Source organism: Neolamprologus brichardi, chromosome 3 (assembly GCF_056152115.1).
Source record: "Neolamprologus brichardi isolate AB-2024 chromosome 3, ASM5615211v1, whole genome shotgun sequence".
NCBI lineage: Eukaryota > Metazoa > Chordata > Actinopteri > Cichliformes > Cichlidae > Neolamprologus > Neolamprologus brichardi.
The window spans coordinates 10511045-10538022 of record NC_142106.1 but is presented as its reverse complement, the minus strand read 5'-3'; the positions used below and the strand labels follow the sequence as shown (position 1 = coordinate 10538022).

Sequence of the window (26978 nt, the reverse complement as noted above, 5' to 3'; positions counted from 1 at the left end):
GGGCTGAAGGAAGGACACTTACTCGGTGTATAAATGCTCAATCAACAATCCTTTATTTCCATACAATTTTCACACACATGAGCATAAAAACCATCCGGATGGGGAGAGATGCATGAGAGGGTCACAGCAAGTCTCAAAATGGTGACGTGTTACACAGCTTTTTATACTTTCCACTGGCCCCCACCTGGTCGTAAACCTAAACATTCACACTCTCTTATCTGTCGTGGCGCCTAAGTTATGACCTTGGGCTCCCTGTCTTTCTACCCCCTACAAGGGTGGGGGCACAGAATGTTGTCTGCTTTTACTATTACTGGACCGAGGTCCTTCGCACGCGACCTTCTCAGAGAATGATTTAAGCAGTCTGACATGACAAGAAAACAGTGTAAAACATTCACAGCAGATAAATGGTGGCGCCCACTTGTCTAACAGAACCCAAAGGATGGTCACATTCTTTTAATCCCCAGAGATCTACTTGAACTTTTGTCTATCCTACTACCAAAATATACTGAGACATTTGGTCTAACATACTATAAGAATATACTGCGAAGGGGGTCATATTCTTTAACCTAAAAATATAAGGAAACTAAGTTACATATTTTGAACACATCCTAGACTAAGAAATATATTTATGTTCTACAGCTCTTTAAAATACCTCATCTACCTTGACTATGGGTATAAGATAACCTAATTTAAAATCCTAATTTCACACCCCCCACAGGAAGAATGCATGAAATGAGGTGATGAGGGTTGATAGAGGCCATAAAACAGGAGTGCTGACAAAGGCCTGCAGCCTTGAAGATAGCTGAAAGCCACATTGACAAACAGCAAAACTAACTGGTATGTTTGTTATACCCATGTCTGCATACATTTGGACTCTGGTCATATGGACAGTGATAGAAACAACTGGAAGAGACATTTATGAAGCTCTGAGGAACTCAAACCACTCTGCATGTGTGATTTACACACCTGGAGGAGATGCACCACAAAGCTGGAATGATTTTGCAAAAGTTAATTTCTATGTTTGACTATTAACATTCATTTGCTTACTTGGAGGGAACGATGCTCGTCACAGTTCTCTCCCTCATGCACGAGCAACACAAAGAGCTCTGGTGACTTGCGTCTTGTTTTTGCCATTGTAGTAGAATTGTCTTGGCGTTCCAGCAATAGGTCTGTGCTAGATGAACGTATCAGCAACCTTCAAACACGTGTGGAGAATTCATTATTTCTTTGAAAGATTTTTGACTAAATAACAGAAAAAAGAAAGTAAGAGAAAGAGATGTCAGAGATGAGTGTCAGTAACACAAAAGTAACACTCAGTGTCATGCAGTGACTTTTACACAACCAGATCAGATGAACCAACTCACACTAAACCATGCATTTTGCTGCACTCTTTACACTTATTTCTTTTCTTTCTGCTCTTTTATATATTTTGCAAAACCACAAAAAATATTTTATATCAGCAGCAATTTAGATAGATAGTAGATGTCTTTCTGAAAGCGCTGTAACTAAGTTTAAGAATATAATCCAGCCTCTGTTATCATCGTCAATGCCCTGTACCAACACAGAGCAGAGCAGCTATCTGAACGCTACCCCAACAGAGGTCGATTATCTTGTTAATAATTTCACCTCCTCACTACGTATGACTCTGGATACTGTAGCTCCGGTGAAAACTAAGGTCTCTAATCAGAAGTACCTGACCCCGTGGTATAATTCTCAAACACGTACCCTAAAGCAGATGACTCGTAATCTGGAGAGGAAATGGCGTGTCACAAATTTAGAGGATCATCATTTACCCTGGAGAAATAGTTTGTTGCTTTATAAGAAAGCCCTCCGCAAAGCCAGAACAGCTTACTACTCATCACTAATTGAAGAAAATAAGAACAACCCCAGGTTTCTCTTCAGCACTGTAGCCAGGCTGACAAAAACTCAGAGCTCTTTTGAGCCAACCATCCCTTTAACGTTAACTAGTGATGACTTCATGAACTTCTTCACAAATAAAATTTTTATCATTAGAGAAAAAATTACCAATAATCATCCCACAGATGTAATATTATCTACAGCTACTCTTAGTACCATTGATGTTAAGTTAGACTCTTTTTTTCCAATCGATCTTTCTGAGTTAACTTCAATAATTACTTCCTCCAAACCATCAACGTGTCTTTTAGACCCAATTCCTACAAAACTGCTCAAAGAAGTCCTGCCATTGATTAATTCTTCGATCTTATATATGATCAACCTATCTCTAATAATCGGCTATGTACCACAGGCCTTCAAGGTGGCTGCAGTTAAACCTTTACTCAAAAAGCCATCTCTAGACCCAGCAGTCTTAGCTAATTATAGGCCAATCTCCAACCTTCCTTTCATATCAAAAATCCTTGAAAGATTAGTTGTCAAACAGCTAACAGATCATCTGCAGAGGAATGGTTTATTTGAAGAGTTTCAGTCAGGTTTCAGAGCTCATCACAGCACAGAAACAGCTTTAGTGAAGGTTACAAATGATCTTCTTATGGCCTCTGACAGTGGACTCATCTCTGTGCTTGTCCTTCTTGACCTTAGTGCAGCATTCGATACTGTTGACCATAATATCCTATTAGAGCGATTAGAACATGCTGTAGGTATTACAGGTATTGCACTGCAGTGGTTTGTATCATATCTATCTAATAGACTCCAATTTGTGCATGTAAATGGAGAGTCCTCTTCACACACTGAGGTTAATTATGGAGTTCCACAGGGTTCAGTGCTAGGACCAATTCTGTTTACATTATACATGCTTCCCCTAGGCAGCATCATTAGAAGACATAGCATACATTTTCACTGCTATGCAGATGACACCCAGCTCTATCTGTCCATGAAGCCAGATAACACACACCAATTAGTTAAACTGCAGGAATGTCTTAAAGACATAAAAACTTGGATGGCCACTAACTTTCTCCTTCTCAACTCAGATAAAACTGAGGTCATTGTACTCGGCGCTGAAAAGCTTAGAAATTTGGTATCTAACCAGATTCTTACTCTGGATGGCATTACCTTGGCCTCCAGTAACACTGTGAGGAACCTTGGAGTCATTTTTGACCAGGATATGTCCTTCAACGCACATATTAAACAAATATGTAAGACTGCGTTCTTCCATTTGCGCAACATCTCTAAAATTAGAAATATCCTGTCTCAGAGTGACGCTGAAAAACTAGTTCATGCATTTATTACTTCCAGGCTGGACTACTGCAATTCATTATTATCAGGATGTCCAAAAAACTCACTGAAAAGCCTTCAGTTAATCCAAAATGCTGCAGCAAGAGTACTGACAGGGACTAGAAAGAGAGAGCATATTTCTCCTGTTTTGGCTTCCCTTCATTGGCTTCCTGTTAAATCCAGAATTGAATTCAAAATCCTGCTCCTCACATACAAGGTCTTAAATAATCAGGCCCCATCTTATCTTAATGACCTTGTAGTACCATATCACCCTATTAGAGCACTTCGCTCTCGCTCTGCAGGCCTACTTGTTGTTCCTAGAGTATTTAAAAGTAGGATGGGAGGGAGAGCCTTCAGTTTTCAGGCCCCTCTTCTGTGGAACCAGCTTCCAGTTTGGATTCGGGAGACAGACACTATCTCTACTTTTAAGATTAGGCTTAAAACTTTCCTTTTTGCTAAGGCATATAGTTAGGGCTGGACCAGGTGACCCTGAATCCTCCCTTAGTTATGCTGCAATAGATGTAGGCTGCCGGGGGATTCCCATGATGCATTGAGTTTTTCCTTTCCAGTCACCTTTCTCACTCACTATGTATTAACAGACCTCTCTGTATTGAACCGTATCTGTTATTAATCTCTGTCTCTCCTCCACAGCATGTCTTTATCCTGTCTTCCTTCTCTCACCCCAACCGGTCGCAGCAGATGGCCGCCCCTCCCTGAGCCTGGTTCTGCCGGAGGTTTCTTCCTGTTAAAAGGGAGTTTTTCCTTCCCACTGTCGCCAAAGTGCTTGCTCATAGGGGGTCATATGATTGTTGGGCTTTTCTCTGTATCTATGAAGCGCCTTGAGGCGACATTTGTTGTGATTTGGCGCTATATAAATAAAATTGAATTGAATTGAATTGAATTGAACATTTGTCTCCTCCCCTCACGTCACTCAAATGTGACAAACCAGGAAACAGGAAGTTCTTTGTCCTCAGTAAAGAGAGGCATAGACGATCAGACTGAGCTCAGACCAAACTAGCAGCTTCCTCTGAGTGAGTCCAGCTACAGGAGAGAAAAGTGGAAAACTCCAACACTGCTGCTTCAAGCTGCTGACGCTCCACACACTGAATGTGAGTTTGAGCAAAAACACGACTCAAAGGAAGTTTCAGTGAAGGTGGTAGAGGAGGGAGGGGAGCCAGGACTGACTGTACTTCCTGTCTGCTGTTTTCAGCTTCACTCACAGACTCAATGGCTTCCAGATCAGAGGAGGATCTCTGCTGTCCGGTCTGTCAGGAGGTCTTCAGAGATCCTGTTATTCTGTCATGTAGCCACAGCTTCTGTAAAGACTGTCTGAAAAGATGGTGGAGAGAGAGATCAACACACGAGTGTCCAGTTTGTAAGAGAAGATCTTCAAAGGATGAACCACCTTCAAACCTGGCTTTAAAGAACCTGTGTGAGTCGTTCTTACATGAGAGAGATCAGAGAGCTTCAGAGGCTCTCTGCAGTCTGCACTCTGAGAAACTCAAACTCTTCTGTCTGGACCATCAGCAGCCAGTGTGTCACATCTGCAGAGACTCAGAAAAACACACAAACCACAGATTCAGACCCATCGATGAAGCTGCACAACAACACAAGAAGGAACTTCAGGAAACTCTGGAGCCCTTAAAGAAGAAGTTAAAGGTTTGTGAAGACGTTCAAGTGAAGTTTGATCAAACAGCAGAACACATTAAGGTCCAGGCCCGACACACAGAGAGGCAGATTAAGGAGCAGTTTAAGAAGCTTCACCAGTTTCTAGCAGAGGAAGAGGAGGCCAGGCTGGCTGCACTGAGGGAGGAAGAGGAGCAGAAGAGTGGGATGATGAAGGAGAAGATGGAGGCTCTGAGCAGAGAGATAGCAGCTCTTTCAGACACAGTCAGAGCCACAGAGGAGGAGCTGAGAGCTGAAGACGTCTCATTCCTGCACAACTACAAGGCTGCAGTGGAAAGAGTCCAGCGCTGCCCCCTGCTGGATGATCCACAGCTGCCCTCAGGAGCTCTGATAGACCAGGCCAAACACCTGGGCAACCTGACCTTCAACATCTGGAACAACATGAAGGACGTGGTCTCCTACACTGCTCTCATTCTGGACCCAAACACTGCTGGTCCAAAACTCATCCTGTCTGAAGATCTGACCAGTGTGAGATATGGAGGAGAGAGGCAGCAGCTTCCTGATAATCCAGAGAGGATTGATCGGGACTCCTCTGTCCTGGGCTCTGAGGGCTTTAACTCAGGGACTCACAGCTGGGATGTTGAAGTTGGAGACAGTACAGGGTGGGAACTGGGTGTGTTAGCAGAGTCTGTGCAGAGGAAGGGAGATATACAGTCTTCATTATGGACAATATGGTTCTATAAAGGTAAATACTCAGCATGCTCACCATCAGCTCAAACTGCTCTCTCAGTCCAGAAGAAGCTCCAGAGGATCAGAGTGAATCTGGACTGGAACAGAGGAAAGCTGTCGTTCTCTGATCCTGATACTAACACACACATACACACCTTCACACACACTTTCACTCACAGGATGTTTCCATACATTGACACTATTTATGATGAAGTGAAGGTGTGTCCGTTGAAGGTGTCAGTGCAGCAGATGATTTGAGGATGATGATATTTCTAATGTTGTTTCCTGTCAGTGAATTGAAGCTGTTAAACTGCAGCTGTCCTCCTGCTGCCTCGTTGTTCCAAAGCTCTTTGTTTCTCTTTTAGTTCTCACTGTTTCTTTCTGTTTCTGCTGTCCACCTTTTCACATGGAAAATCATTTCACTGTTTCTCACTGAATGACTCCCCAAACTAGATTTAAAATTCTATCAAGTTTCTAATCATTACAAGTGATTCATGTTTCTACTTGATGTGTAAATGGAGATGATTTCGTTTGCTGGGATATGGACTGACATGTGTTGAATGGGAGGAGCAGTTTGTTGTTGTCTTCTTGTCTGTTTATGACAACAATAAATCTATTGTTGAAACAATGATTCATGTTTAACTCCATATATGAAATGTTTCTGATCTTTGAATTCTGTTTGATTAAAGACTTTCTTCATGACACAAATGAGATTTCAGTGTATTAATAGAACTAAATAAGCTCAGAGTTGAAAGGCTGGAGTATTATGTACGTGCTTCACTGTCAGTATCTTCAGGGGGATTCAAAGGGAAACATCAAACTGCTGTAATGAGATCAACTAGTTGGGCTGAACACACTTATCTGTAGTTTGTCTCCATCCAGGATCATCAGAATATAATGAACATGTGTGAAGAGCCAAAAAATGCTGCTGCCCTCTCAGGATGATGAGCTCCAGCCTTTGTTAACAGGAAAACAGGAAACATGAGACAACTTTCAGAGACAGTAACCAACTGTGGCCACAAGATGGCAGCAGCTGATCTGAGATCCTTTATTGGACAGAACGACTCTGCTCTGTGACGTCATCAGAGAGACGGCCTTCACTTTGATAGATCTGACGTCACGTCTGCACTGCGATGATGAAAGCTGATAAACACATTGTTATTTATCCATGAAATCACCTCTGTCCTCTCAAGTGTAGCTGTTTACAGAGCTAAAGAAGTCCTTCATCATCAAAACAGACAAACATGTATTTTCTGTATGAAGTGACGTCATCCTCACTCTAACCTCTTACATACATTCTGTTCAGTTTTCCTGCTGCAAGAAATAAACTGTGTGAAAATATAAATGCAGGGAAACATCCATTAATCACAGGTGAGCCGTTTGTTTCTGACTCACATTAAATGAGGCTTCAGGTGTAAATACCTCAGAAGTGTTTGTGAGTTCAGTAGAAGCAGACCCAGTCAACCATCATGGCATCCACAGCACTACACAATGCAACAGAAAGGCCTTCATCATCTGCTGAACCACCTCTGAACCACGACGCTCTCCCTGCATCTAAAAGCTGTTAGTCAGGATGAGATGCTGCTGTGATCGCTCACAATTGACCTGTGAGATCTTTGTAAATATTGTCTTTGTTTCTGAAGGAAACACCTTTAGTCTGTTTGTATTTGGAGTGCAGATCTGGGCGTCCATCACTTTAACCTGCACACGTTTAGTTATTGAGTGTAGTTGATGTTTGGCAGCATTTTATAAGTGACAGTTCATGAAAGGTGAAGGAACAGAGGACGCCTGACCATCCTACCTGTGTCAGTAAGAAGACTTTAATCACAACTTCACAACTTAACACAACTGAAACCTGAATTCAGTGTTGCATAGTTTACTAACAGTGTGTGCTAACACTGAAGTTAGCAGTTTGTTTCCTAAGAGCTGCTGGGACAAACCACAGTGACCGGCTACAGAGTTTAGTTAAGGTGGTTCTAATATGTGACCTGTTGAATTATTTACAGGGATTTATTTTTCATTTAAAGCATCATTTGTGAAGTTTTTATGAAGTTTAGTTCTTTTATGTTCTTTGTGTAACGTTTAGATTTTCTTCTCTTGTGTTTGAACTCTTCAGGTTTCCTGTAACAGAGATGTAAACCACCGTTTTCTGATAGTGCTGCACTGTGACATAAACACTGCCACTTTATTAGGCACACCTTGCTGACTGCAGGTTATAACGCCTGCTGGAAACATCCCCACAGATTTGGATCCTTATTGCCATGACAGCACCACACAGCTGCTCCAGATGCTGCAGGATGCTGGTCAGGGCTCTAACAGTGAAACTTTACTGAAAGTAAGAAACCTGAGAGGAAATAAACTTTGGACTTTAGTAAGCTGAGCTCTGAAGCTGTGATGGAGCTCAGTCGGTGTGAAGGCGGCTGCTGTGTAACAAATGTTTGTCTGAGGTGCTGCGACTGATCTTGGTCATGTTTATTTGAAGAAGTCGGTGATGAAGCAGGCTGTGCAGTCCGAGCTCTTCATCAGTTAACAGTCCTCCAGAGCTGCTGCAGGGAGCTGACTGTCCTCCAGGTGGCACTAAGTGAACAAAGTCCAAAGAAATAAACTTGGATTGTTTTTTTGAAGCCTAAATAAAATGTAAATAAACTTTATAGATACATTTGAAACCAGTTACTCTGTGACTTTACACACTCACACAGTAACAGAGCTGATTCCTGATTGGAGCAGCACAGAGTTAGTCTTCTTTTCTGGCTGTGGATTGGTTCGTCAGGATTTGCCCCTTTACAGGTTTAAAAACAATCTCTGTTTTTAAATATTTTTACCTCCTTCTTGTGTGTAAACGTGAAGCAGCACCAGCCTCCTCTGATCCTCATGCTGTAGCTCTGTGTGTCCAGCAGGGGGCAGAACACCTCCAAACTGTGCCAGCAACTCTCAAGACTTTATTGGTTATTGTCATTTCGTATGGTGTTACAGAGCCTGAAACGAAATACTGTTTCTCAGCAGCCTCTCCAGTGCAATAACCAATATATTTTAAAAAGAATAAATACAGTTTAAAGGGAATAAGTTTAAAAAAGAGCAGCAAAAAAGGCATAAATAGCTTAAAATCTAAGTTCTAAAACAAACCTCCAGTTTTTATTAATATTTTATTATTTATCAAATTATTATATACGAAAAATATTTTTTACGTGATAAACGACTTCAGTGCTTCGTCCATGACCTCCTGAAGGTAAAGGGCCCAAAGAGCCAATCAGCAGCTCTGAAACAGGAAATATGACTCATGGAGAAGTTCACAACAGTTTCAGCTGCCAATTGTACTCATCACCATGGAGATCAGTCTCCATGGCGGAGGCAGAGTGACAGTGTTGTAGATGCTGCATTTTGAAGCCTCAGTGTTTCTATTTTTGTTCACAGCCATGTAGACAGAGAGGCAGAGAGAGACGGTGCTGTCACTGAGCTACATATGTCAGAGCTCAGATGAGGCCCACACATGTGTGTTATCTGTTGTTGCTACACACAGTTAAGATATGGAACATGTGAACATGAGACATATGAAGAGACTGAACAGATAAAATGTCCTTTATATCCATCAGTGACTTTTTATTCTTTTAAACTTGTTCTGCTTCTTTTTGACTCGAGTTAGTGCGACACTGATGGAGCTTCTTGCTGCAGTGTGTTTGGGTTTGGCTGATAACACTGGTCATGCATGTTTCCTTCATGCTCTGTGGTAAAAGTGCATCAGTCTGCAGCTCTGTGGTCGCCCTTCTTCCTTTTCTCAGAAACTTCCTCATGCCTTTGTGCTCACTGTTTCACAGCAAAGGTGTTAAGATTAAAAATAAATACTGTGAAAAGCTGCTGCAGTTTATGAAAAGACAAAATTGAATGTTTTTAAAAAGCATAAAAGAACAGAATGAAATGTCTCCATGACTGTAGTGTAATAATATCACAGTACTGTAATTCTACTGTGTTTATTGTACAGAGACTGATTCAGCTGTGGTCTACTCAGCAGTGAGAACTGAAGACGTCCGTTATGGACAAAAAACCATCAGAACAAGGAGGCCCAGGTACAGCTGCTCTTTATCTTTGACTGTGGACAGAGACAAGCTAGCTGCTCACACTGTTTACAGACATCATGCTAAGCTAAGATAATCTGCCATGAGAGTAGGAGAAAAAAATGACAAGCTTTACTTTATCTTTAAAGAGGAGTAACAGTATACACAGAATCTGTGAAGAGCAAGATTCAGGTTCATCTCAACAGGTGCATTTTAGAGACAACAATGAGACAACCCTCAAAACAGGAATGATTTTACAGCTGGAGGTTAGTGACATGTTTCCCTTCTCATGTTTCACTAGTTTTGCATTTGGCTTTCTGATTCTGATACTACAATTGGCAGGTCCACCTTTGCCACCCTGCTTGAGAGCAGGTTCAGTCTGACCACAGGTCTAACGAGACGTGGAGAACTTTATGCTGCCTTTAAAATAATTCAGTATGACTAGTTTAGTGATGGGTCAGTAATGGTTACTGACCCATAACCATGGAGGGAAGCACAGACCTCTACAGGCTTGGCAACAACAGGATTCAGAATGAAATCCTCCACCTGTTATCAGACCGTACTCTGGTGCAGTGGATCCTGGGTTCCTCCTGATGCACGACAATGCCAGGCCTCATGTGGCAACACTACATCTAAGAGAATGAAGGAACTGATACCACTGACTGGCCCACATTGCTCACCTGACCTAAATCCAACAGACCACCTCTGGATGTTATATTTATAGAATCGTTTATAGAAAATTCAGTCGATTTTCTAATTAAAGCACCAGTGCAGGCAAAGCTCTCTGAACTCTGAATCACACCCAATGTGATTTCAACATACAGTTAAAGTGTGAGCAGTATGGAAGCTCTGTGATTTGTATCTGAACTGGTTCCCAGTAAAGTCTGAACTGGGACTGTGTGTGATGCAGAGAGGTGGAGATTGGAGGTCTTGATTGAACTACAAAGCTTGTAATCATGTTTCCTGTTGTTTGAACTGTGTTTGTGTTCAGACTTTAAACCAGAGCCAGACGTCGTCTACTCTTCACTGAAGTAGTCCACCAGTCCAACCACTGACGTTCAGCTGCTGGTCTCTAACTGGTCCCCCCAGCACCTCAGACCAGAGGACATCCACATGTTACAGATTTTTATATGTTTTATGTCTTTTTATCACTAAATTAGACTCTGATGACCCAGAACTACTTATTAGAAGTCAGTTCATTGACTTGATGTTTGTTGTCTTTTGTTCCTACAGCAGTTTCTCTGCAGGATTAATGAACTTTTGCTCTCAGATGTTTTCCTCCTGTGGTTCTGTGGGTTTCACAAAGACGTCTGATGGAGAATTTGAGTTGTTCTGGTTTGGTTGTGGCGAACTGTCAGACACGTGCCTTTATAGCACAAACAAACATTAAACCACAACCACAGACTATAAACAGCACAAGCATCATTCAGTGTGTGTGTGTGTGTGTGTGTGTGTGTGTGTGTGTGTGTGTGTGTGTGTGTGTGTGTGTGTGTGTGTGTGTGTGTGTGTGTATGAGACAGAGAGTACTAAGGAATCATCATGGAAGGACAGGCTCCTGCACAGTTTGTACCACCAGCAGATACAAGAAGTGGCTGACATCCAGCAATCCTACCAGTTGCCAGACAAAGCTGGACTGAAAGACAGCACAGAGGCACTAATCATGGCAGCACAGGAAAAAAATAATCGTCACATCCTTCAGAATCTAAGACACGTCTCCATCTCGACCCTGGGGTGTCTGGTCCCAAACCATCAACAACAACTGCTGCAGCAGCTACTAGTAGTGTAAGTATAACCCATCAAAGCCTTAAATCCAACGTACACTACCTTCTACTGTACCTAGTAGAAAAACAATGTCCGTAACAATGATCCTAAATCTATAGACACAGAACGTCCATTATGGTAAGACAGGGTGAAAAAAGCTGCACCAGTGTGTCTGACAATTCACTGCTGGACCTCTAGATCTTCCACTTTATTGAAAATTACGAGATGGCCTCTTAGCTGATGGACAGACACACTGCAGAAAACCTGGTAGAAGAGCTAATAAGAGTTTTATTGTTTTTAAGAATTACAAATTCTGAAGTGGACCCACCACCCATGTCTGTTGCATACATTAAACCTGATGATCTGCTGCACCGTCCTGCAACCATATGAGGTGACTGTGGAGATAAATGCAGATACGTAACAGGGACAGTTGTTTTTTTTCTATTACTATTCAGTCACGAACAGCAAAAACAGCACATATGATCGACAAAACTGAATTGCAGAAAGCTGTACGCCACATAATAATAATAATAATAATAATAATAATAATAATAATAGTTGCAGTTTTCTCTCCTTCAGCTATGTCACAGCCTCCAAAGTGCTCCTGCTTTGCAAAGGTCTTCAGCGAGCGACAGCCCAACACCAACTGACAGTAACTGTGCAGAAAGTGAAGGAAGTGGTTGCAGCTCTTTGTTCATGGACCGAAAATTTCTGTCTGTGGAGTTCAACACCGTCCACTCAGAAACTGCATTACTGGATGGTAGATTTAAAAAGCTTGCATTCAGTGACGACAGAGCTGTTGATGAGGCACTTCAGAGAATAACTGCCACAGCAGCAAAGTGCACTCCCACTCAGCTCCACCATTACAGGGCCAAGTGAAGGAGGAGCCACAAACGTCTGCTGTGTGGAGCCTCTTTGATGAAAGAGCTACAGGAGATGCTGCAAAGAGAAATACTACAGCTGATGTTATGATGGAGATGAAATGTTATCTTGAGGAGCCCCTCATCCAACATGGAGAAGGCCCACAGAGCTGGTGGGAGGCCAAGCCCACAGTCTTTCCCTACCTGTTGAAGGTGATGGAGGGGAGACTGTGCATTGTGGCAACATCTGTTCCTTTGGAGAGTCTTCTCAAAAACTGGGCAGATACTAAGGAGAAACCACATCAGCCCATCCAAGCTGAGGCAGTTGATTTTTCTGAATGTCAACCTGCACTGAGGACAAACTGTTTTGTACTGTGGATTTGTTTACAGTGGGGTTTTTTTTGTGTTGAATTAAACTTAAAGGTTTGATTAAAATATTAAACAACAGTAAGAATGCCTGCTTTTGTAACAGAACAAAAACACAAAATTAGGCAATTATAAGGCTTTTCATAAAAACACTACATGCAAAAGGGTTTGTCAGCACACAAAGCATTCACATTTGCCAAGTAAAGCTAAAGTATGAGGCTACAGATGATAATAAATTAAGAGACATTTTGGAGCCACAAGACATGCAAGATAATCCAGAGCTTAGATCTAAATAAGGAAGTCTTAACTCAGTAATGGAGAATATCCTCTCACACTAAGAAGCACCCGGGGAGGGAAGTCCTTCATTACTCTGTCAGTCAGGTAGGTGATCAGTGAACAACAGCACAGAATCTATGTACCTGCACTGTTCAGCTCAATTTGTGGATGCAATAAGAAGTAAAGTGAGAGTGATCAGCTTACCAGTGACTGTGATATTAACCAGGTTACTGATGACACCATTACTGGACTCACACCAGTAAACTCCGGTGTCGTGAGGCACCAGCATACTGATTGAACATGATTGATCATGTTGCTGTTGTCCCCACCCATCTCCACACTCAGCCCTCTGCAGTTTGCGTGTGTTTCTCCTCACAGCCCAATCAGGAAAGCTTTGGTCCTCCTCACAGATTACAGTCACAACATCTCCCTCAGAGAAATTAGAGCTGTTGGGACTCAGACGAGCTGTGAGGAAGAAGAGAGGTTAGATATTACTCACGACTGAACTTCTGGGACCGCTCCGCCCCCTGGTGGCCTGATTTGATAGTGAAAATAATTTTCTACCAGGCTGATGTAATAAAGCTGTGGAATCAGGACTGAGGTTTCGGGCATTTCCCCTCGGCCAGGGGTCTCAAACTCGTGGCCCGCGGCTCATTGGAGTTTGAGACCCCTGCCCTCGGCTATTTGCAAGTAGCACAGAGAAGAGCAAACGTCTGAAGAGGCACAAGCTCCAACATTTTAGTAACATGAAGAACAACTTTGTTGCTTGACCAGCACGTTTTGGCCTGCAGCCTTCATAGGTTTAAGGTTTAAAACATTTTTAGGATTATTTGGATCAGTGGAAATTACTGCTACTGACAGTGAAAAAAATTGCAGCCCTCATAGTTTTCAGAGGAAGAGCATTTGTTCGAGGGTCCACTTTCTGCCAGCTCTTCATTTCTGTGTATGAGTCGTTTGGATGCCGTTGGTGTCAGTGAGCTTGCACTGAGGAAGGGAGACAAAGAAATACTTGAGGATGTCTTTGTCATCAGACACCTACACACTGCTTTGCTGGGGAGACCTGCCATTAGCAAGCTGGAGCTTCTGGCTCTTCTGGAGTGCATAACTATAGAGACGCTTAAAAAGTGCTACCCAAAGCTGTGCAGAGTTCACGGTGAAGTACGTCAGCCGTACGGCATCAAACTAAAACCTGGAGCTCAACCTTTTTCCTTGAAGACGCCACGGAGAATCCCGTTGCCGCTGATGGACAAAGTTAAGCAGGAGCTGATCCGTATGGAAGAACTAGGGGTGATCAGCAGGATTGAGGAGCCAACTGATTGGTGCTCAGGCATGATGGTGGTACCGAAGAAGACAGAAGATGTACGCATATGTGTCGACCTTACACACCTCAATGAGTCTGTGTGTCGAGAGAAGTACATACTGCCATCGGTGGAGGAAACATTGGGCAGATTGGCTGGTGCCAGCATGTTCAGCAAGCTGGACACTAACATGTGGTTTTGGCAGATACCTCTAACGGAAAACTCAGCCAAATACACCACTTTCATCACACCGTTTGGGCGTTATTACTTCAAGAGACTGCCCGTCGGGACTGCTTCAGCATGGGAGCATTTCCAGAACAGGAAAGTAAATTGGAGGAATTTCATTGCTCCTCCAGAGTTTCTTCATCAGGTTTCTGCACTCTACATATTAGCATCTGATGCCTCTTGGGTGTTACTGGTCCATTCGTGTCCATTCCCTCCTCAACCTCTCTCCTCTCAAGAGCAACATTAGAAGCATTAGTTCAGAGTAGGTTAATTAGATAGGTATAACTCAAGTGATTTGATTATGTGATCATAATTATTAGTAAAACTTGTGTATTGCTATTGCAACACTCAAAGTGTTCTTACTCTATCCTTTAAATTATCCTTGGGGCTGATTTTTCCAGGGCACTAAATTTAACCTAGTTAGTTACAAATTGTACAGATTTGGAGGTGAACTGCTAATAACAGGTGTGACTGAGGGGAGGGCTTGACCAGAGGACCACCCTGGCAAGCACACCTTTAGACTGAGCGGGATCAACATGACTAAGAACAGGACTAAGAAGCACTAAGAGCATGGGTCTCCAACTGCAGTCCTCAAGGGCCGGTGTCCTGAAACTTTTGAATGCGTCCCTGCTGCAACACACCTGAATAAAATGATTAGGTCATTAGCAAAACTCTATAGAACGTGACTGCATGCTGAGGTGTCAAATCACCCTTTTGATTCATGTTACAGCAGCTCATGAGTGAATGAACTAAATAAAAGTATTTTTAGAAGCACATTTTTCCAAACACTTCCATTGACTTACATTTATTCAAATTTACTTGAGTAGGGTTAGGGGTTCCACCTCTGCATGCAGTCAAGTTCTACCCATATGGAAAAGATGTGATTTACACACCTGGAGGAGATGCACCACAAAGCTGGAATGATTTTGCAAATGTTGATTTCTATGTTTGACTATTAACATTCATTTGCTTACTTGGAGGGAACGATGCTCGTCACAGTTCTCTCCCTCATGCACGAGCAACACAAAGAGCTCTGGTGACTTGCGTCTTGTTTTTGCCATTGTAGTAGAATTGTCTTGGCGTTCCAGCAATAGGTCTGTGCTAGATGAACGTATCAGCAACCTTCAAACACGTGTGGAGAATTCATTATTTCTTTGAAAGATTTTTGACTAAATAACAGAAAAAAGAAAGTAAGAGAAAGAGATGTCAGAGATGAGTGTCAGTAACACAAAAGTAACACTCAGTGTCATGCAGTGACTTTTACACAACCAGATCAGATGAACCAACTCACACTAAAACATGCATTTTGCTGCACTCTTTACACTTATTTCTTTTCTTTCTGCTCTTTTATATATTTTGTAAAACCACAAAAAATATTTTATATCAGCAGCAGCAATTTCTCTCAAACTGCTGCATCACAGCTTTCATGCTCTGACCTGCATGTGAAATGAGAGAAAAGCTCTTTATTAGTAACTTTTACAACTTCTGGCAGGTTAATGTCTGAACTTTGGAGTGAAACACACCCTTAGTTACAAGAAATAACACCACAGTCTGTAACTAAGTGAATCCACCTTAACACCACCTGTGTGTGTGTGACTGCATTACACTCCCACTGCTGGGAACCTGAACAAGAAGCAGAACAAAGTCTGAAATAGAAGCTGACAAACAGCTGCACCACCGAGTGACACTTTATTTTATAAACTTCACAACAGGTTTCATGTTGTGACCTGTGGAGGTGAAAAGACACAAAACCTGTTTTACAGCTTTTGAGCTGCAGGCAGGATTGAAACACACCTTAGTTAAAAGTCCAACAGCAACATTTGTCTCCTCCCCTCACGTCACTCAAATGTGACAAACCAGGAAACAGGAAGTTCTTCGTCCTCAGTAAAGAGAGACGCACAGACGATCAGACTGAGCTCAGACCAAACTAGCAGCTTCCTCTGAGTGAGTCCAGCTACAGGAGAGAAAAGTGGAAAACTCCAACACTGCTGCTTCAAGCTGCTGACGCTCCACACACTGAAGGTGAGTTTGAGCAAAAACACGACTCAAAGGAAGTTTCAGTGAAGGTGGTAGAGGAGGGAGGGGAGCCAGGACTGACTGTACTTCCTGTCTGCTGTTTTCAGCTTCACTCACAGACTCAATGGCTTCCAGATCAGAGGAGGATCTCTGCTGTCCGGTCTGTCAGGAGGTCTTCAGAGATCCTGTTCTTCTGTCATGTAGCCACAGCTTCTGTAAAGACTGTCTGAAGAGATGGTGGAGAGAGAGACCAACACACGAGTGTCCAGTTTGTAAGAGAAGATCTTCAAGGGAAGAACCACCTTTTAATCTGGCTTTAAAGAACCTGTGTGAGTCGTTCTTACAGGAGAGAGATCAGAGAGCTTCAGAGGCTCTCTGCAGTCTGCACTCTGAGAAACTCAAACTCTTCTGTCTGGACCATCAGCAGCCAGTGTGTCTCGTCTGCTGTGCCTCAGAAAAACACACCAATCACAGATTCAGACCCATCGATGAAGCTGCACAACAACACAAGAAGGAACTTCAGGAAACTCTGGAGCCCTTAAAGAAGAAGTTAAAGGTTTGTGAAGAAGTTCAAGTGAAGTTTGATCAAACAGCAGAACACATTAAGGTCCAGGCCCGACACACAGAGAGGCAGATTAAGGAGCAGTTTAAGAAGCTTCACCAGTTTCTAGCAGAGGAAGAGGAGGCCAGGCTGGCTGCACTGAGGGAGGAAGAGGAGCAGAAGAGTGGGATGATGAAGGAGAAGATGGAGGCTCTGAGCAGAGAGATAGCAGCTCTTTCAGACACAGTCAGAGCCACAGAGGAGGAGCTGAGAGCTGAAGACGTCTCATTCCTGCACAACTACAAGGCTGCAGTGGAAAGAGTCCAGCGCTGCCCCCTGCTGGATGATCCACAGCTGCCCTCAGGAGCTCTGATAGACCAGGCCAAACACCTGGGCAACCTGACCTTCAACATCTGGAACAACATGAAGGACATGGTCTCCTACACTCCTCTCATTCTGGACCCAAACACTGCTCATCCAAACCTCATCCTGTCTGAAGATCTGACCAGTGTGAGATATGGAGGAGAGAGGCAGCAGCTTCCTGATAATCCAGAGAGGTTTGATTATTCCTGCTCTGTCCTGGGCTCTGAGGGCTTTAACTCAGGGACTCACAGCTGGGATGTTGAAGTTGGAGACAGTATAGCGTGGTTAGTGGGTGTGTTAGCAGAGTCTGTGCAGAGGAAGGAAAACATAGAGTCTGGGTTATGGGTAATATGGTTTGATGAAGGTGAATACTCAGCACTCTCAGAATCAGCTAAAACTGCTCTCTCAGTCCAGAAGAAGCTCCAGAGGATCAGAGTGAATCTGGACTGGAACAGAGGAAAGCTGTCGTTCTCTGATCCTGATACTAACACACACATACACACCTTCACACACACTTTCACTCACAGGATGTTTCCATACATTTTAACTGGTAAAGCAAAGGTGTGTCCGTTGAAGGTGTCAGTGTCAGTGCAGCAGATGAGTTGAGGATGATGATATTTCTAATGTTGTTTCCTGTCAGTGAATTGAAGCTGTTAAACTGCAGCTGTCCTCCTGCTGCCTCGTTGTTCCAAAGCTCTTTGTTTCTCTTTTAGTTCTCACTGTTTCTTTCTGTTTCTGCTGTCCACCTTTTCACATGGAAAATCATTTCACTGTTTCTCACTGAATGACTCCCCAAACTAGATTTGAAATTCTATCAAGTTTCTAATCATTACAAGTGATTCATGTTTCTATTTGATGTGTAAATGGAGATGATTTAGTTTGCTGGGATATGGACTGACATGTGTTGAATGGGAGGAGCAGTTTGTTGTTGTCTTCTTGTCTGTTTATGACAACAATAAATCTATTGTTGAAACAACGATTCATGTTTAACTCCATATATGAAATGTTTCTGATCTTTGAATTCTGTTTGATTAAAGACTTTCTTCATGACACAAATGAGATTTCAGTGTATTAATAGAACTAAATAAGCTCAGAGTTGAAAGGCTGGAGTATTATGTACGTGCTTCACTGTCAGGATCTTCAGGGGGATTCAAAGGGAAACATCAAACTGCTGTAATGAGATCAACTAGTTGGGCTGAACACACTTATCTGTAGTTTGTCTCCATCCAGGATCATCAGAATATAATGAACATGTGCGAAGAGCCAAAAAATGCTGCTGCCCTCTCAGCATGATGAGCTCCAGCCTTTGTTAACAGGAAAACAGGAAACATGAGACAACTTTCAGAGACAGTAACCAACTGTGGCCACAAGATGGCAGCAGCTGATCTGAGATCCTTTATTGGACAGAACGACTCTGCTCTGTGACGTCATCAGAGAGACGGCCTTCACTTTGATAGATCTGACGTCACGTCTGCACTGCGATGATGAAAGCTGATAAACACATTGTTATTTATCCATGAAATCACCTCTGTCCTCTCAAGTGTAGCTGTTTACAGAGCTAAAGAAGTCCTTCATCATCAAAACAGACAAACATGTATTTTCTGTATGAAGTGACGTCATCCTCACTCTAACCTCTTACATACATTCTGTTCAGTTTTCCTGCTGTAAGAAATAAACTGTGTGAAAATATAAATGCAGGGAAACATCCATTAATCACAGGTGAGCCGTTTGTTTCTGACTCACATTAAATGAGGCTTCAGGTGTAAATACCTCAGAAGTGTTTGTGAGTTCAGTAGAAGCAGACCCAGTCAACCATCATGGCATCCACAGCACTACACAATGCAACAGAAAGGCCTTCATCATCTGCTGAACCACCTCTGAACCACGACGCTCTCCCTGCATCTAAAAGCTGTTAGTCAGGATGAGATGCTGCTGTGATCGCTCACAATTTACCTGTGAGATCTTTGTAAATATCGTCTTTGTTTCTGAAGGAAACACCTTTAGTCTGTTTGTATTTGGAGTGCAGATCTGGGCGTCCATCACTTTAACCTGCACACGTTTAGTTATTGAGTGTAGTTGATGTTTGGCAGCATTTTATAAGTGACAGTTCATGAACGGTGAAGGAACAGAGGACGCCTGACCATCCTACCTGTGTCAGTAAGAAGACTTTAATCACAACTTCACAACTTAACACAACTGAAACCTGAATTCAGTGTTGCATAGTTTACTAACAGTGTGTGCTGACACTGAAGTTAGCAGTTTGTTTCCTAAGAGCTGCTGGGACAAACCACAGTGACCGGCTACAGAGTTTAGTTAAGGTGGTTCTAATATGTGACCTGTTGAATTATTTACAGGGATTTATTTTTCATTTAAAGCATCATTTGTGAAGTTTTTATGAAGTTTAGTTCTTTTATGTTCTTTGTGTAACGTTTAGATTTTCTTCTCTTGTGTTTGAACTCTTCAGGTTTCCTGTAACAGAGATGTAAACCACCGTTTCCTGATGGTGCTGCACTGTGACATAAACACTGCCACTTTATTAGGCACACCTTGCTGACTGCAGGTTATAACCCCTGCTGGAAACATCCCCACAGATTTGGATCCTTATTGCCATGACAGCACCACACAGCTGCTCCAGATGCTGCAGGATGCTGGTCAGGGCTCTAACAGTGAAACTTTACTGAAAGTAAGAAACCTGAGAGGAAATAAACTTTGGACTTTAGTAAGCTGAGCTCTGAAGCTGTGATGGAGCTCAGTCGGTGTGAAGGCGGCTGCTGTGTAACAAATGTTTGTCTGAGGTGCTGCGACTGATCTTGGTCATGTTTATTTGAAGAAGTCGGTGATGAAGCAGGCTGTGCAGTCCGAGCTCTTCATCAGTTAACAGTCCTCCAGAGCTGCTGCAGGGAGCTGACTGTCCTCCAGGTGGCACTAAGTGAACAAAGTCCAAAGAAATAAACTTGGACTGTTTTTTGAAGCCTAAATAAAATTTAAATAAACTTTATAGATACATTTGAAACCAGTTACTCTGTGACTTTACACACTCACACAGTAACAGAGCTGATTCCTGATTGGAGCAGCACAGAGTTAGACTTCTTTTTTGGCTGTGGATTGGTTCGTCAGGATTTCCCCCTTTACAGGTTTAAAAACAATCTCTGTGTTTACATTTTTTGACCTCCTTCTTGTGCGTAAACATGAAGCAGCACCAGCCTCCTCTGATCCTCATGTTGTAGCTCTGTGTGTCCAGCAGGGGGCAGAACACCTCCAAACTGTGCCAGCAGCTCTCAAGACTTTATTGGTTATTGTCATTTCGTATGGTGTTACACAGCCTGAAACGAAATACTGTTTCTCACCAGCCTCTACAGTGCAATAACCAATATATTTTAAAAAGAATAAATACAGTTTAAAGGGAATAAGTTTAAAAAAGAGCAGCAAAAAAGGCATAAATAGCTTAAAATCTAAGTTCTAAAAAAAACCTCCAGTTTTTATTAATATTTTATTATTTATCAAATTATTATACACTGTAAAAAAGAAAAAGTTGAGAAAACTTCAAGGCAACATGATGCAAGAGATTTTTGAGTTTTCTCAACTTTTGCAACTGTTGTTGACTTACCCAAGATTTACTAGTTCTGCCAACTTGGTTCTTCTTGTTCACCTAATTAGGATAATCCTGGAAGTCTAACGAAGAATTTCAATGCCATGTTTTTCTGCCTTTACCAAACAAGGATATTCTTGTTGAGTAATCATACAATTCTTACTCCAGTGAGTTGAAAATGTACTTATATAAACAAAGGAAAATGTATGCTCTTATTATACTTGAAAAAACACTCAATAAATAGATATAGAATAAAACAAAGCACAATTCAATGTTATCTAAAAGCTTATTTATTTTGTTCAACAGTGCTTTCAGTACATTTCAGAATGTCATGGGCAGTAGGGTGAATTTTTGTTAAAAAAAAAAAAAAGAAAGAAAGAAAAGAAAAAAAGAAATAACAAACAAAAACGTGTTTCTTTTGGGTGCTTTGAGCCCCCAGCAGAGACGTTAAAATTCCAGAGTCCAGAACCAAAAAAGAAAAGTGTTCAGCAACTTAATAATTCACGCACACACCCTGACCGTCTTGTAAAAGCTTAACATAACTAAAGCAGATGGCCGCCCCTCCCTGAGCCTGGTTCTGCCGGAGGTTTCTTCCTGTTAAAAGGGAGTTTTTCCTTCCCACTGTCGCCAAAATGCTTGCTCATAGGGGGTCATATGATTGTTGGGTTTAGAAAAAAAAGAAAAATTAATTATGTAAAATGTTATTGTGGTTTAAAATATATATTTTTAAAATAATGTGAATTCATTAATTCATTTGCAACAGACACAAGTAAAAAAGTTATTAATATGGTTACTTAAAAAATAAATCTTAGCTAACCTTGTAATCTTCAGCAATCACAGTCTTTTCATCCAAATCCAGGGTCCCCCGTTTTAGCATAAGGATTTTCAAGTTGTTGTAGTGTTTTGTTACGTTCCTTCCACTACAAGGACTGCAAAACACTATTGCTGCACTATGGACAACATCATCCATGTCTTTTAAGTTATCACAGCATGCAAGGAGCCCAAACACATGCATTCCAAGCCTGTAGTTCTCTGGAATGCTGGGAAAATGAATGAATGAAATCACTGTTAGTAGGACCTTTACATTACAAATCTTGTATTCTTTTTTTAATTATTGATATAAATGTTATTTTACAAAGGTCCTTGGCATTTTTCATGACATGGCTAAAACATCGATGAAGAATGGGAATGTTGAATTGCTGGCCACTCAGTAAGACATAGTACTTATGCAGCAGATCCTCTAGACTTGTTCTGCAGAATGTCATGGAAATGGATCGGAGGAGTACCAGGGATCCATCACACATGAACATGACAGGCCTGTTGTAGGCCCGATTACCAAATGCTCTTACCAGATCAGTCTGAAAGGCCTGCAAGAAGTATCACAGGTCTCTAGGCCAGTGGAGATGGCCTAGATTCAGAATCCAGTGAAAATATCCTCTTACAGTTTTCCTGTAATCTGAGGTCAAAGATGTCAATATGTAGAGTACAGTAAAGCAAAATGGGAAGATTTTACTATCAATTTTCTGGAAAACCGTATAGTAATTTTTGCTGTGGATGACAGGGTGAAGAGTGGGGGTCACCCAGAGTCATAATCCAGTGAGATATCTGCATCACCTCTTATAGTTTTCCTGTAATCTGAGGTCAAAGATGAAGATATTAAAATTACAGTACAGTAAATTGTGTTAAGTTTACTATCAATTTTCTGGAAAACCATACAGTTATTTTTGCTGTCGATCACATGTTGAAGAGTGGGGGTCACCCAGAGTCAGAATCCAGTGAGATATCTGCGTCACCTCTTATAGTTTTCCTGTAATCTGAGGTCAAAGATGAGGATATTAAAATTACAGTAGAGTAAATTGCGTGACGTTTACGATCAATTTTTTTGAAAACCGTACAGTAATCTTTGCTGTGGATCACAGGGTGAAGAGTGGAGATGGCCTAGATTCAGATTCCAGTGAGATACCTGCGTCACCTCTTACAGTTTTCCTGTAATCTGAGGTCAAAGATGTCAATATGTAGAGTACAGTAAAGCAAAATGGGAAGATTTTACTATCAATTTTCTCAAAAACCGTACAGTAATTTTTGCTGTGGATGACAGGGTGCAGAGTGGGGGTCACCCAGAGTCAGAATCCAGTGAGATATCTGCGTCACCTCTTACAGTTTTCCTGTAATCTGAGGTCAAAGATGAGGACATTAAAAGTACAGTAGAGTAAATTGTGTAAATTTTATTGTTAATTTTCTCTGAAGCATACAGTAATTTGGGCTGTGAATCACAGGGGGAAAAGTAGAGATACAATAAAACTGGGAGTGGATTGTGAAGTAAAATAGTGTCAGGACACAAAAGACTTCGTTTCTAAACCGGGCTTCACCCATACCGTAATATGCGTAAGAGTAGTGCAACCACATTTTCGGTGCGGCTGGCGGTGCGGCTAGCTTGACTGTGACTTCGTAAGTGAGGGCTCACTTGACCGCAGTCCGCGCGGTCCTTCGCTAGCTTAAACATGATATATAAGTCACTTAGATAACTTAAATATGTTATTGTTTGGCTTTTTTTCCAGTGTTTTACTCATTCCACCCTCCTTGTTCCTGATGAGGATGCAGCCTAGGCACTTGTAGAAAATCCTAATAATAGATCTCGTTAGCTTACCTGCTAGGGCAAATGGTCGGCAGCTCCCGCACCTGTCCAAAAAATGGTCAAATAATACACTCCAACTTCAGACCAGGTAAAATCCGTAATGGTCGAAAATTTGTAATTTTCATCCAACTTTGGCCACGTTTGTTCAAATTTTCTTAGCAGGTTTTCAGTCCAGAAAACATCGACAAACCACAATCACACAGCTCAGGTCTGCTCAGGCTCGTTTTGTCCAGTTCAAACTTGTTCAGCCCACGTGTGCCAGTCATCTACGGGGTTTCCCAAAGTTTCCTAACTTGACTCAAAAAATCTACTTAAAAGTTGATAATCTTTGTTATGCTCTCTAGAAAATCTTAGTTAGGACAACAATGGAAGAAATTTGTTGGGCAGAAAAGCTTTTTTAGGTTGTAAATGGGAAGTTTTATTTCTAAGTCAGTTTAATTTGAAAACTTTAATCAAATCAACAATTACTAGTTATCGTTTTTACAGTGTATACTAAAAATATTTTTTTACGTGATAAACGACTTCAGTGCTTCGTCCATGACCTCCTGAAGGTAAAGGGCCCAAAGAGCCAATCAGCAGCTCTGAAACAGGAAATATGACTCATGGAGAAGTTCACAACAGTTTCAGCTGCCAATTGTACTCATCACCATGGAGATCAGTCTCCATGGCGGAGGCAGAGGGACAGTGTTGTAGATGCTGCGTTTTGAAGCCTCAGTGTTTCTATTTTTGTTCACAGCCATGTAGACAGAGAGGCAGAGAGAGACAGTGCTGTCACTGAGCTACATGTGTCAGAGCTCAGATGAGGCCCACACATGTGTGTTATCTGTTGTTGCTACACACAGTTAAGATATGGAACATGTGAACATGAGACATATGAAGAGACTGAACAGATAAAATGTCCTTTATATCCATCAGTGACTTTTTATTCTTTTAAACTTGTTCTGCTTCTTTTTGACTCGAGTTAGTGCGACACTGATGGAGCTTCTTGCTGCAGTGTGTTTGGGTTTGGCTGATAACACTGGTCATGCATGTTTGCTCTGTGCTCTGTGGTAAAAGTGCATCAGTCTGCAGCTCTGTGGCCGCCCTTCTTCCTTTTCTCAGAAACTTCCTCATTCCTTTGTGCTCACTGTTTCACAGCAAAGGTGTTAAGATTAAAAATAAATACTGTGAAAAGCTGCTGCAGTTTATGAAAAGACAAAATTGAATGTTTTTAAAAAGCATAAAAGAACAGAATGAAAAGTCTCCATGACTGTAGTGTAATAATATCACAGTACTGTAACTCTACTGTGTTTTATTGTACAGAGACTGATTCAGCTGTGGTCTACTCAGCAGTGAGAACTGAAGACGTCCGTTATGGACAAACAACCATCAGAACAAGGAGGCCCAGGTACAGCTGCTCTTTACCTTTGACTGTGGACAGAGACAAGCTAGCTGCTCACACTGTTTACAAACATCATGCTAAGCTAAGATAATCTGCCATGAGAGTAGGAGAAAAAAATGACAAGCTTTACTTTATCTTGAAAGAGGAGTAACAGTATACACAGAATCTGTGAAGAGCAAGATTCAGGTTCATCTCAACAGGTGCATTTTAGAGACAACAATGAGACAACCCTCAAAACAGGAATGATTTTACAGCTGGAGGTTAGTGACATGTTTCCCTTCTCATGTTTCACTAGTTTTGCATTTGGCTTTCTGATTCTGATACTACAATTGGCAGGTCCAGCTTTGCCACCCTGCTTGAGAGCAGGTTCAGTCTGACCACAGGTCTAACGAGACGTGGAGAACTTTATGCTGCCTTTAAAATAATTCAGTATGACTAGTTTAGTGATGGGTCAGTAATGGTTACTGACCCATAACCATGGAGGGAAGCACAGACCTCTACAGGCTTGGCAACAACAGGATTCAGAATGAAATCCTCGACCTGTTATCAGACCGTACTCTGGTGCAGTGGATCCTGGGTTCCTCCTGATGCACGACAATGCCAGGCCTCATGTGGCAACACTAAATCTAAGAGAATGAAGGAACTGATACCACTGACTGGCCCACATTGCTCACCTGACCTAAATCCAACAGACCACCTCTGGATGTTATATTTATAGAATCGTTTATAGAAAATTCAGTCGATTTTCTAATTAAAGCACCAGTGCAGGCAAAGCTCTCTGAACTCTGAATCACACCCAATGTGATTTCAACATACAGTTAAAGTGTGAGCAGTATGGAAGCTCTGTGATTTGTATCTGAGCTGGTTCCCAGTAAAGTCTGAACTGGGACAGTGTGTGATGCAGAGAGGTGGAGATTGGAGGTCTGGATTGAACTACAAAGCTTGTAATCATGTTTCCTGTTGTTTAAACTGTGTGTGTTTGTGTTCAGACTTTAAACCAGAGCCAGACGTCGTCTACTCTTCACTGAAGTAGTCCACCAGTCCAACCACTGACGTCCAGCTGCTGGTCTCTAACTGGTCCCCCCAGCACCTCAGACCAGAGGACATCCACATGTTACAGATTTTTATATGTTTTGTCTTTTTATCACTGAATTAGACTCTGATGACCCAGAACTACTTATTAGAAGTCAGTTCATTGACTTGATGTTTGTTGTCTTTTGTTCCTACAGCAGTTTCTCTGCAGGATTAATGAACTTTTGCTCTCAGATGTTTTCCTCCTGTGGTTCTGTGGGTTTCACAAAGACGTCTGATGGAGAATTTGAGTTGTTCTGGTTTGGTTGTGGCGAACTGTCAGACACGTGCCTTTATAGCACAAACAAACATTAAACCACAACCACAGACTATAAACAGCACAAGCATCATTCAGTGTGTGTGTGTGTGTCTGTATGAGAAAGAGAGATGCCACAGACAAATGGAAACCTCCAGAGACTAGGGTGAGTACTAAGGAATCATCATGGAAGGACAGGCTCCTGCACAGTTTGTACCACCAGCAGATACAAGTGGCTGACATCCAGCAATCCTACCAGTTGCCAGACAAAGCTGGACTGAAAGACAGCACAGAGGCACTAATCATGGCAGCACAGGAAAAAAATAATCGTCACATCCTTCAGAATCAAAGACACGTCTCCATCTTTCATCTGTCTGTCCTGAAGATCCAACCCGGTGTTCTGGGAATCCATACTACCTCACAAACCATCCTACCCATTGTTTCTGCACATACACTGCACTTGTGCACAACACAAAACCCAAATTTACTTCATTTTTTTAACCCACTGTGAATATTTGTTATGGTTAGGGGTATGTTCAGTCAGAAGTCACTGTCAAATTATAATATGGGTAGGACGATTTGCCAAAGTACGACAGTTTCTCAGAACACCGGTTCTTAAAAGATGGATGCTGCCCTTCCAGATCAAAGTGCTCATCCCAGTAAACAAGAACATATTCAAGTCCCAGGTCAGCTCTGCTCCACTCTAAAATGATGATGTTGAGCAGCGAGGTTAAAGGTCAAAGTACA

The 26978-nt window shown here is 42.0% G+C and overlaps 3 protein-coding genes across 3 annotated transcripts in view; all 3 read left to right on the top strand.

The window, feature by feature from the left end:
* The window catches only part of LOC118453405 (uncharacterized), a 154427-nt gene that overhangs the window by 46975 nt on the left and 80474 nt on the right, over positions 1-26978 (top strand). The window lies entirely within an intron of this gene.
* LOC148103460 (nuclear factor 7, ovary-like) lies at positions 4177-5802 on the top strand. Its single transcript, XM_087839481.1, has 2 exons — positions 4177-4298; positions 4400-5802. Exon 2 carries the CDS (start codon positions 4417-4419, stop codon positions 5800-5802), a length of 1386 nt encoding a protein of 461 aa, XP_087695607.1. The 5' UTR covers positions 4177-4298; positions 4400-4416.
* Positions 16241-18332, top strand: LOC148103459 (nuclear factor 7, ovary-like). The gene is made up of 2 exons (XM_087838731.1): positions 16241-16401; positions 16503-18332. Exon 2 carries the CDS (start codon positions 16520-16522, stop codon positions 17903-17905), a length of 1386 nt encoding a protein of 461 aa, XP_087694857.1. The 5' UTR covers positions 16241-16401; positions 16503-16519; the 3' UTR covers positions 17906-18332.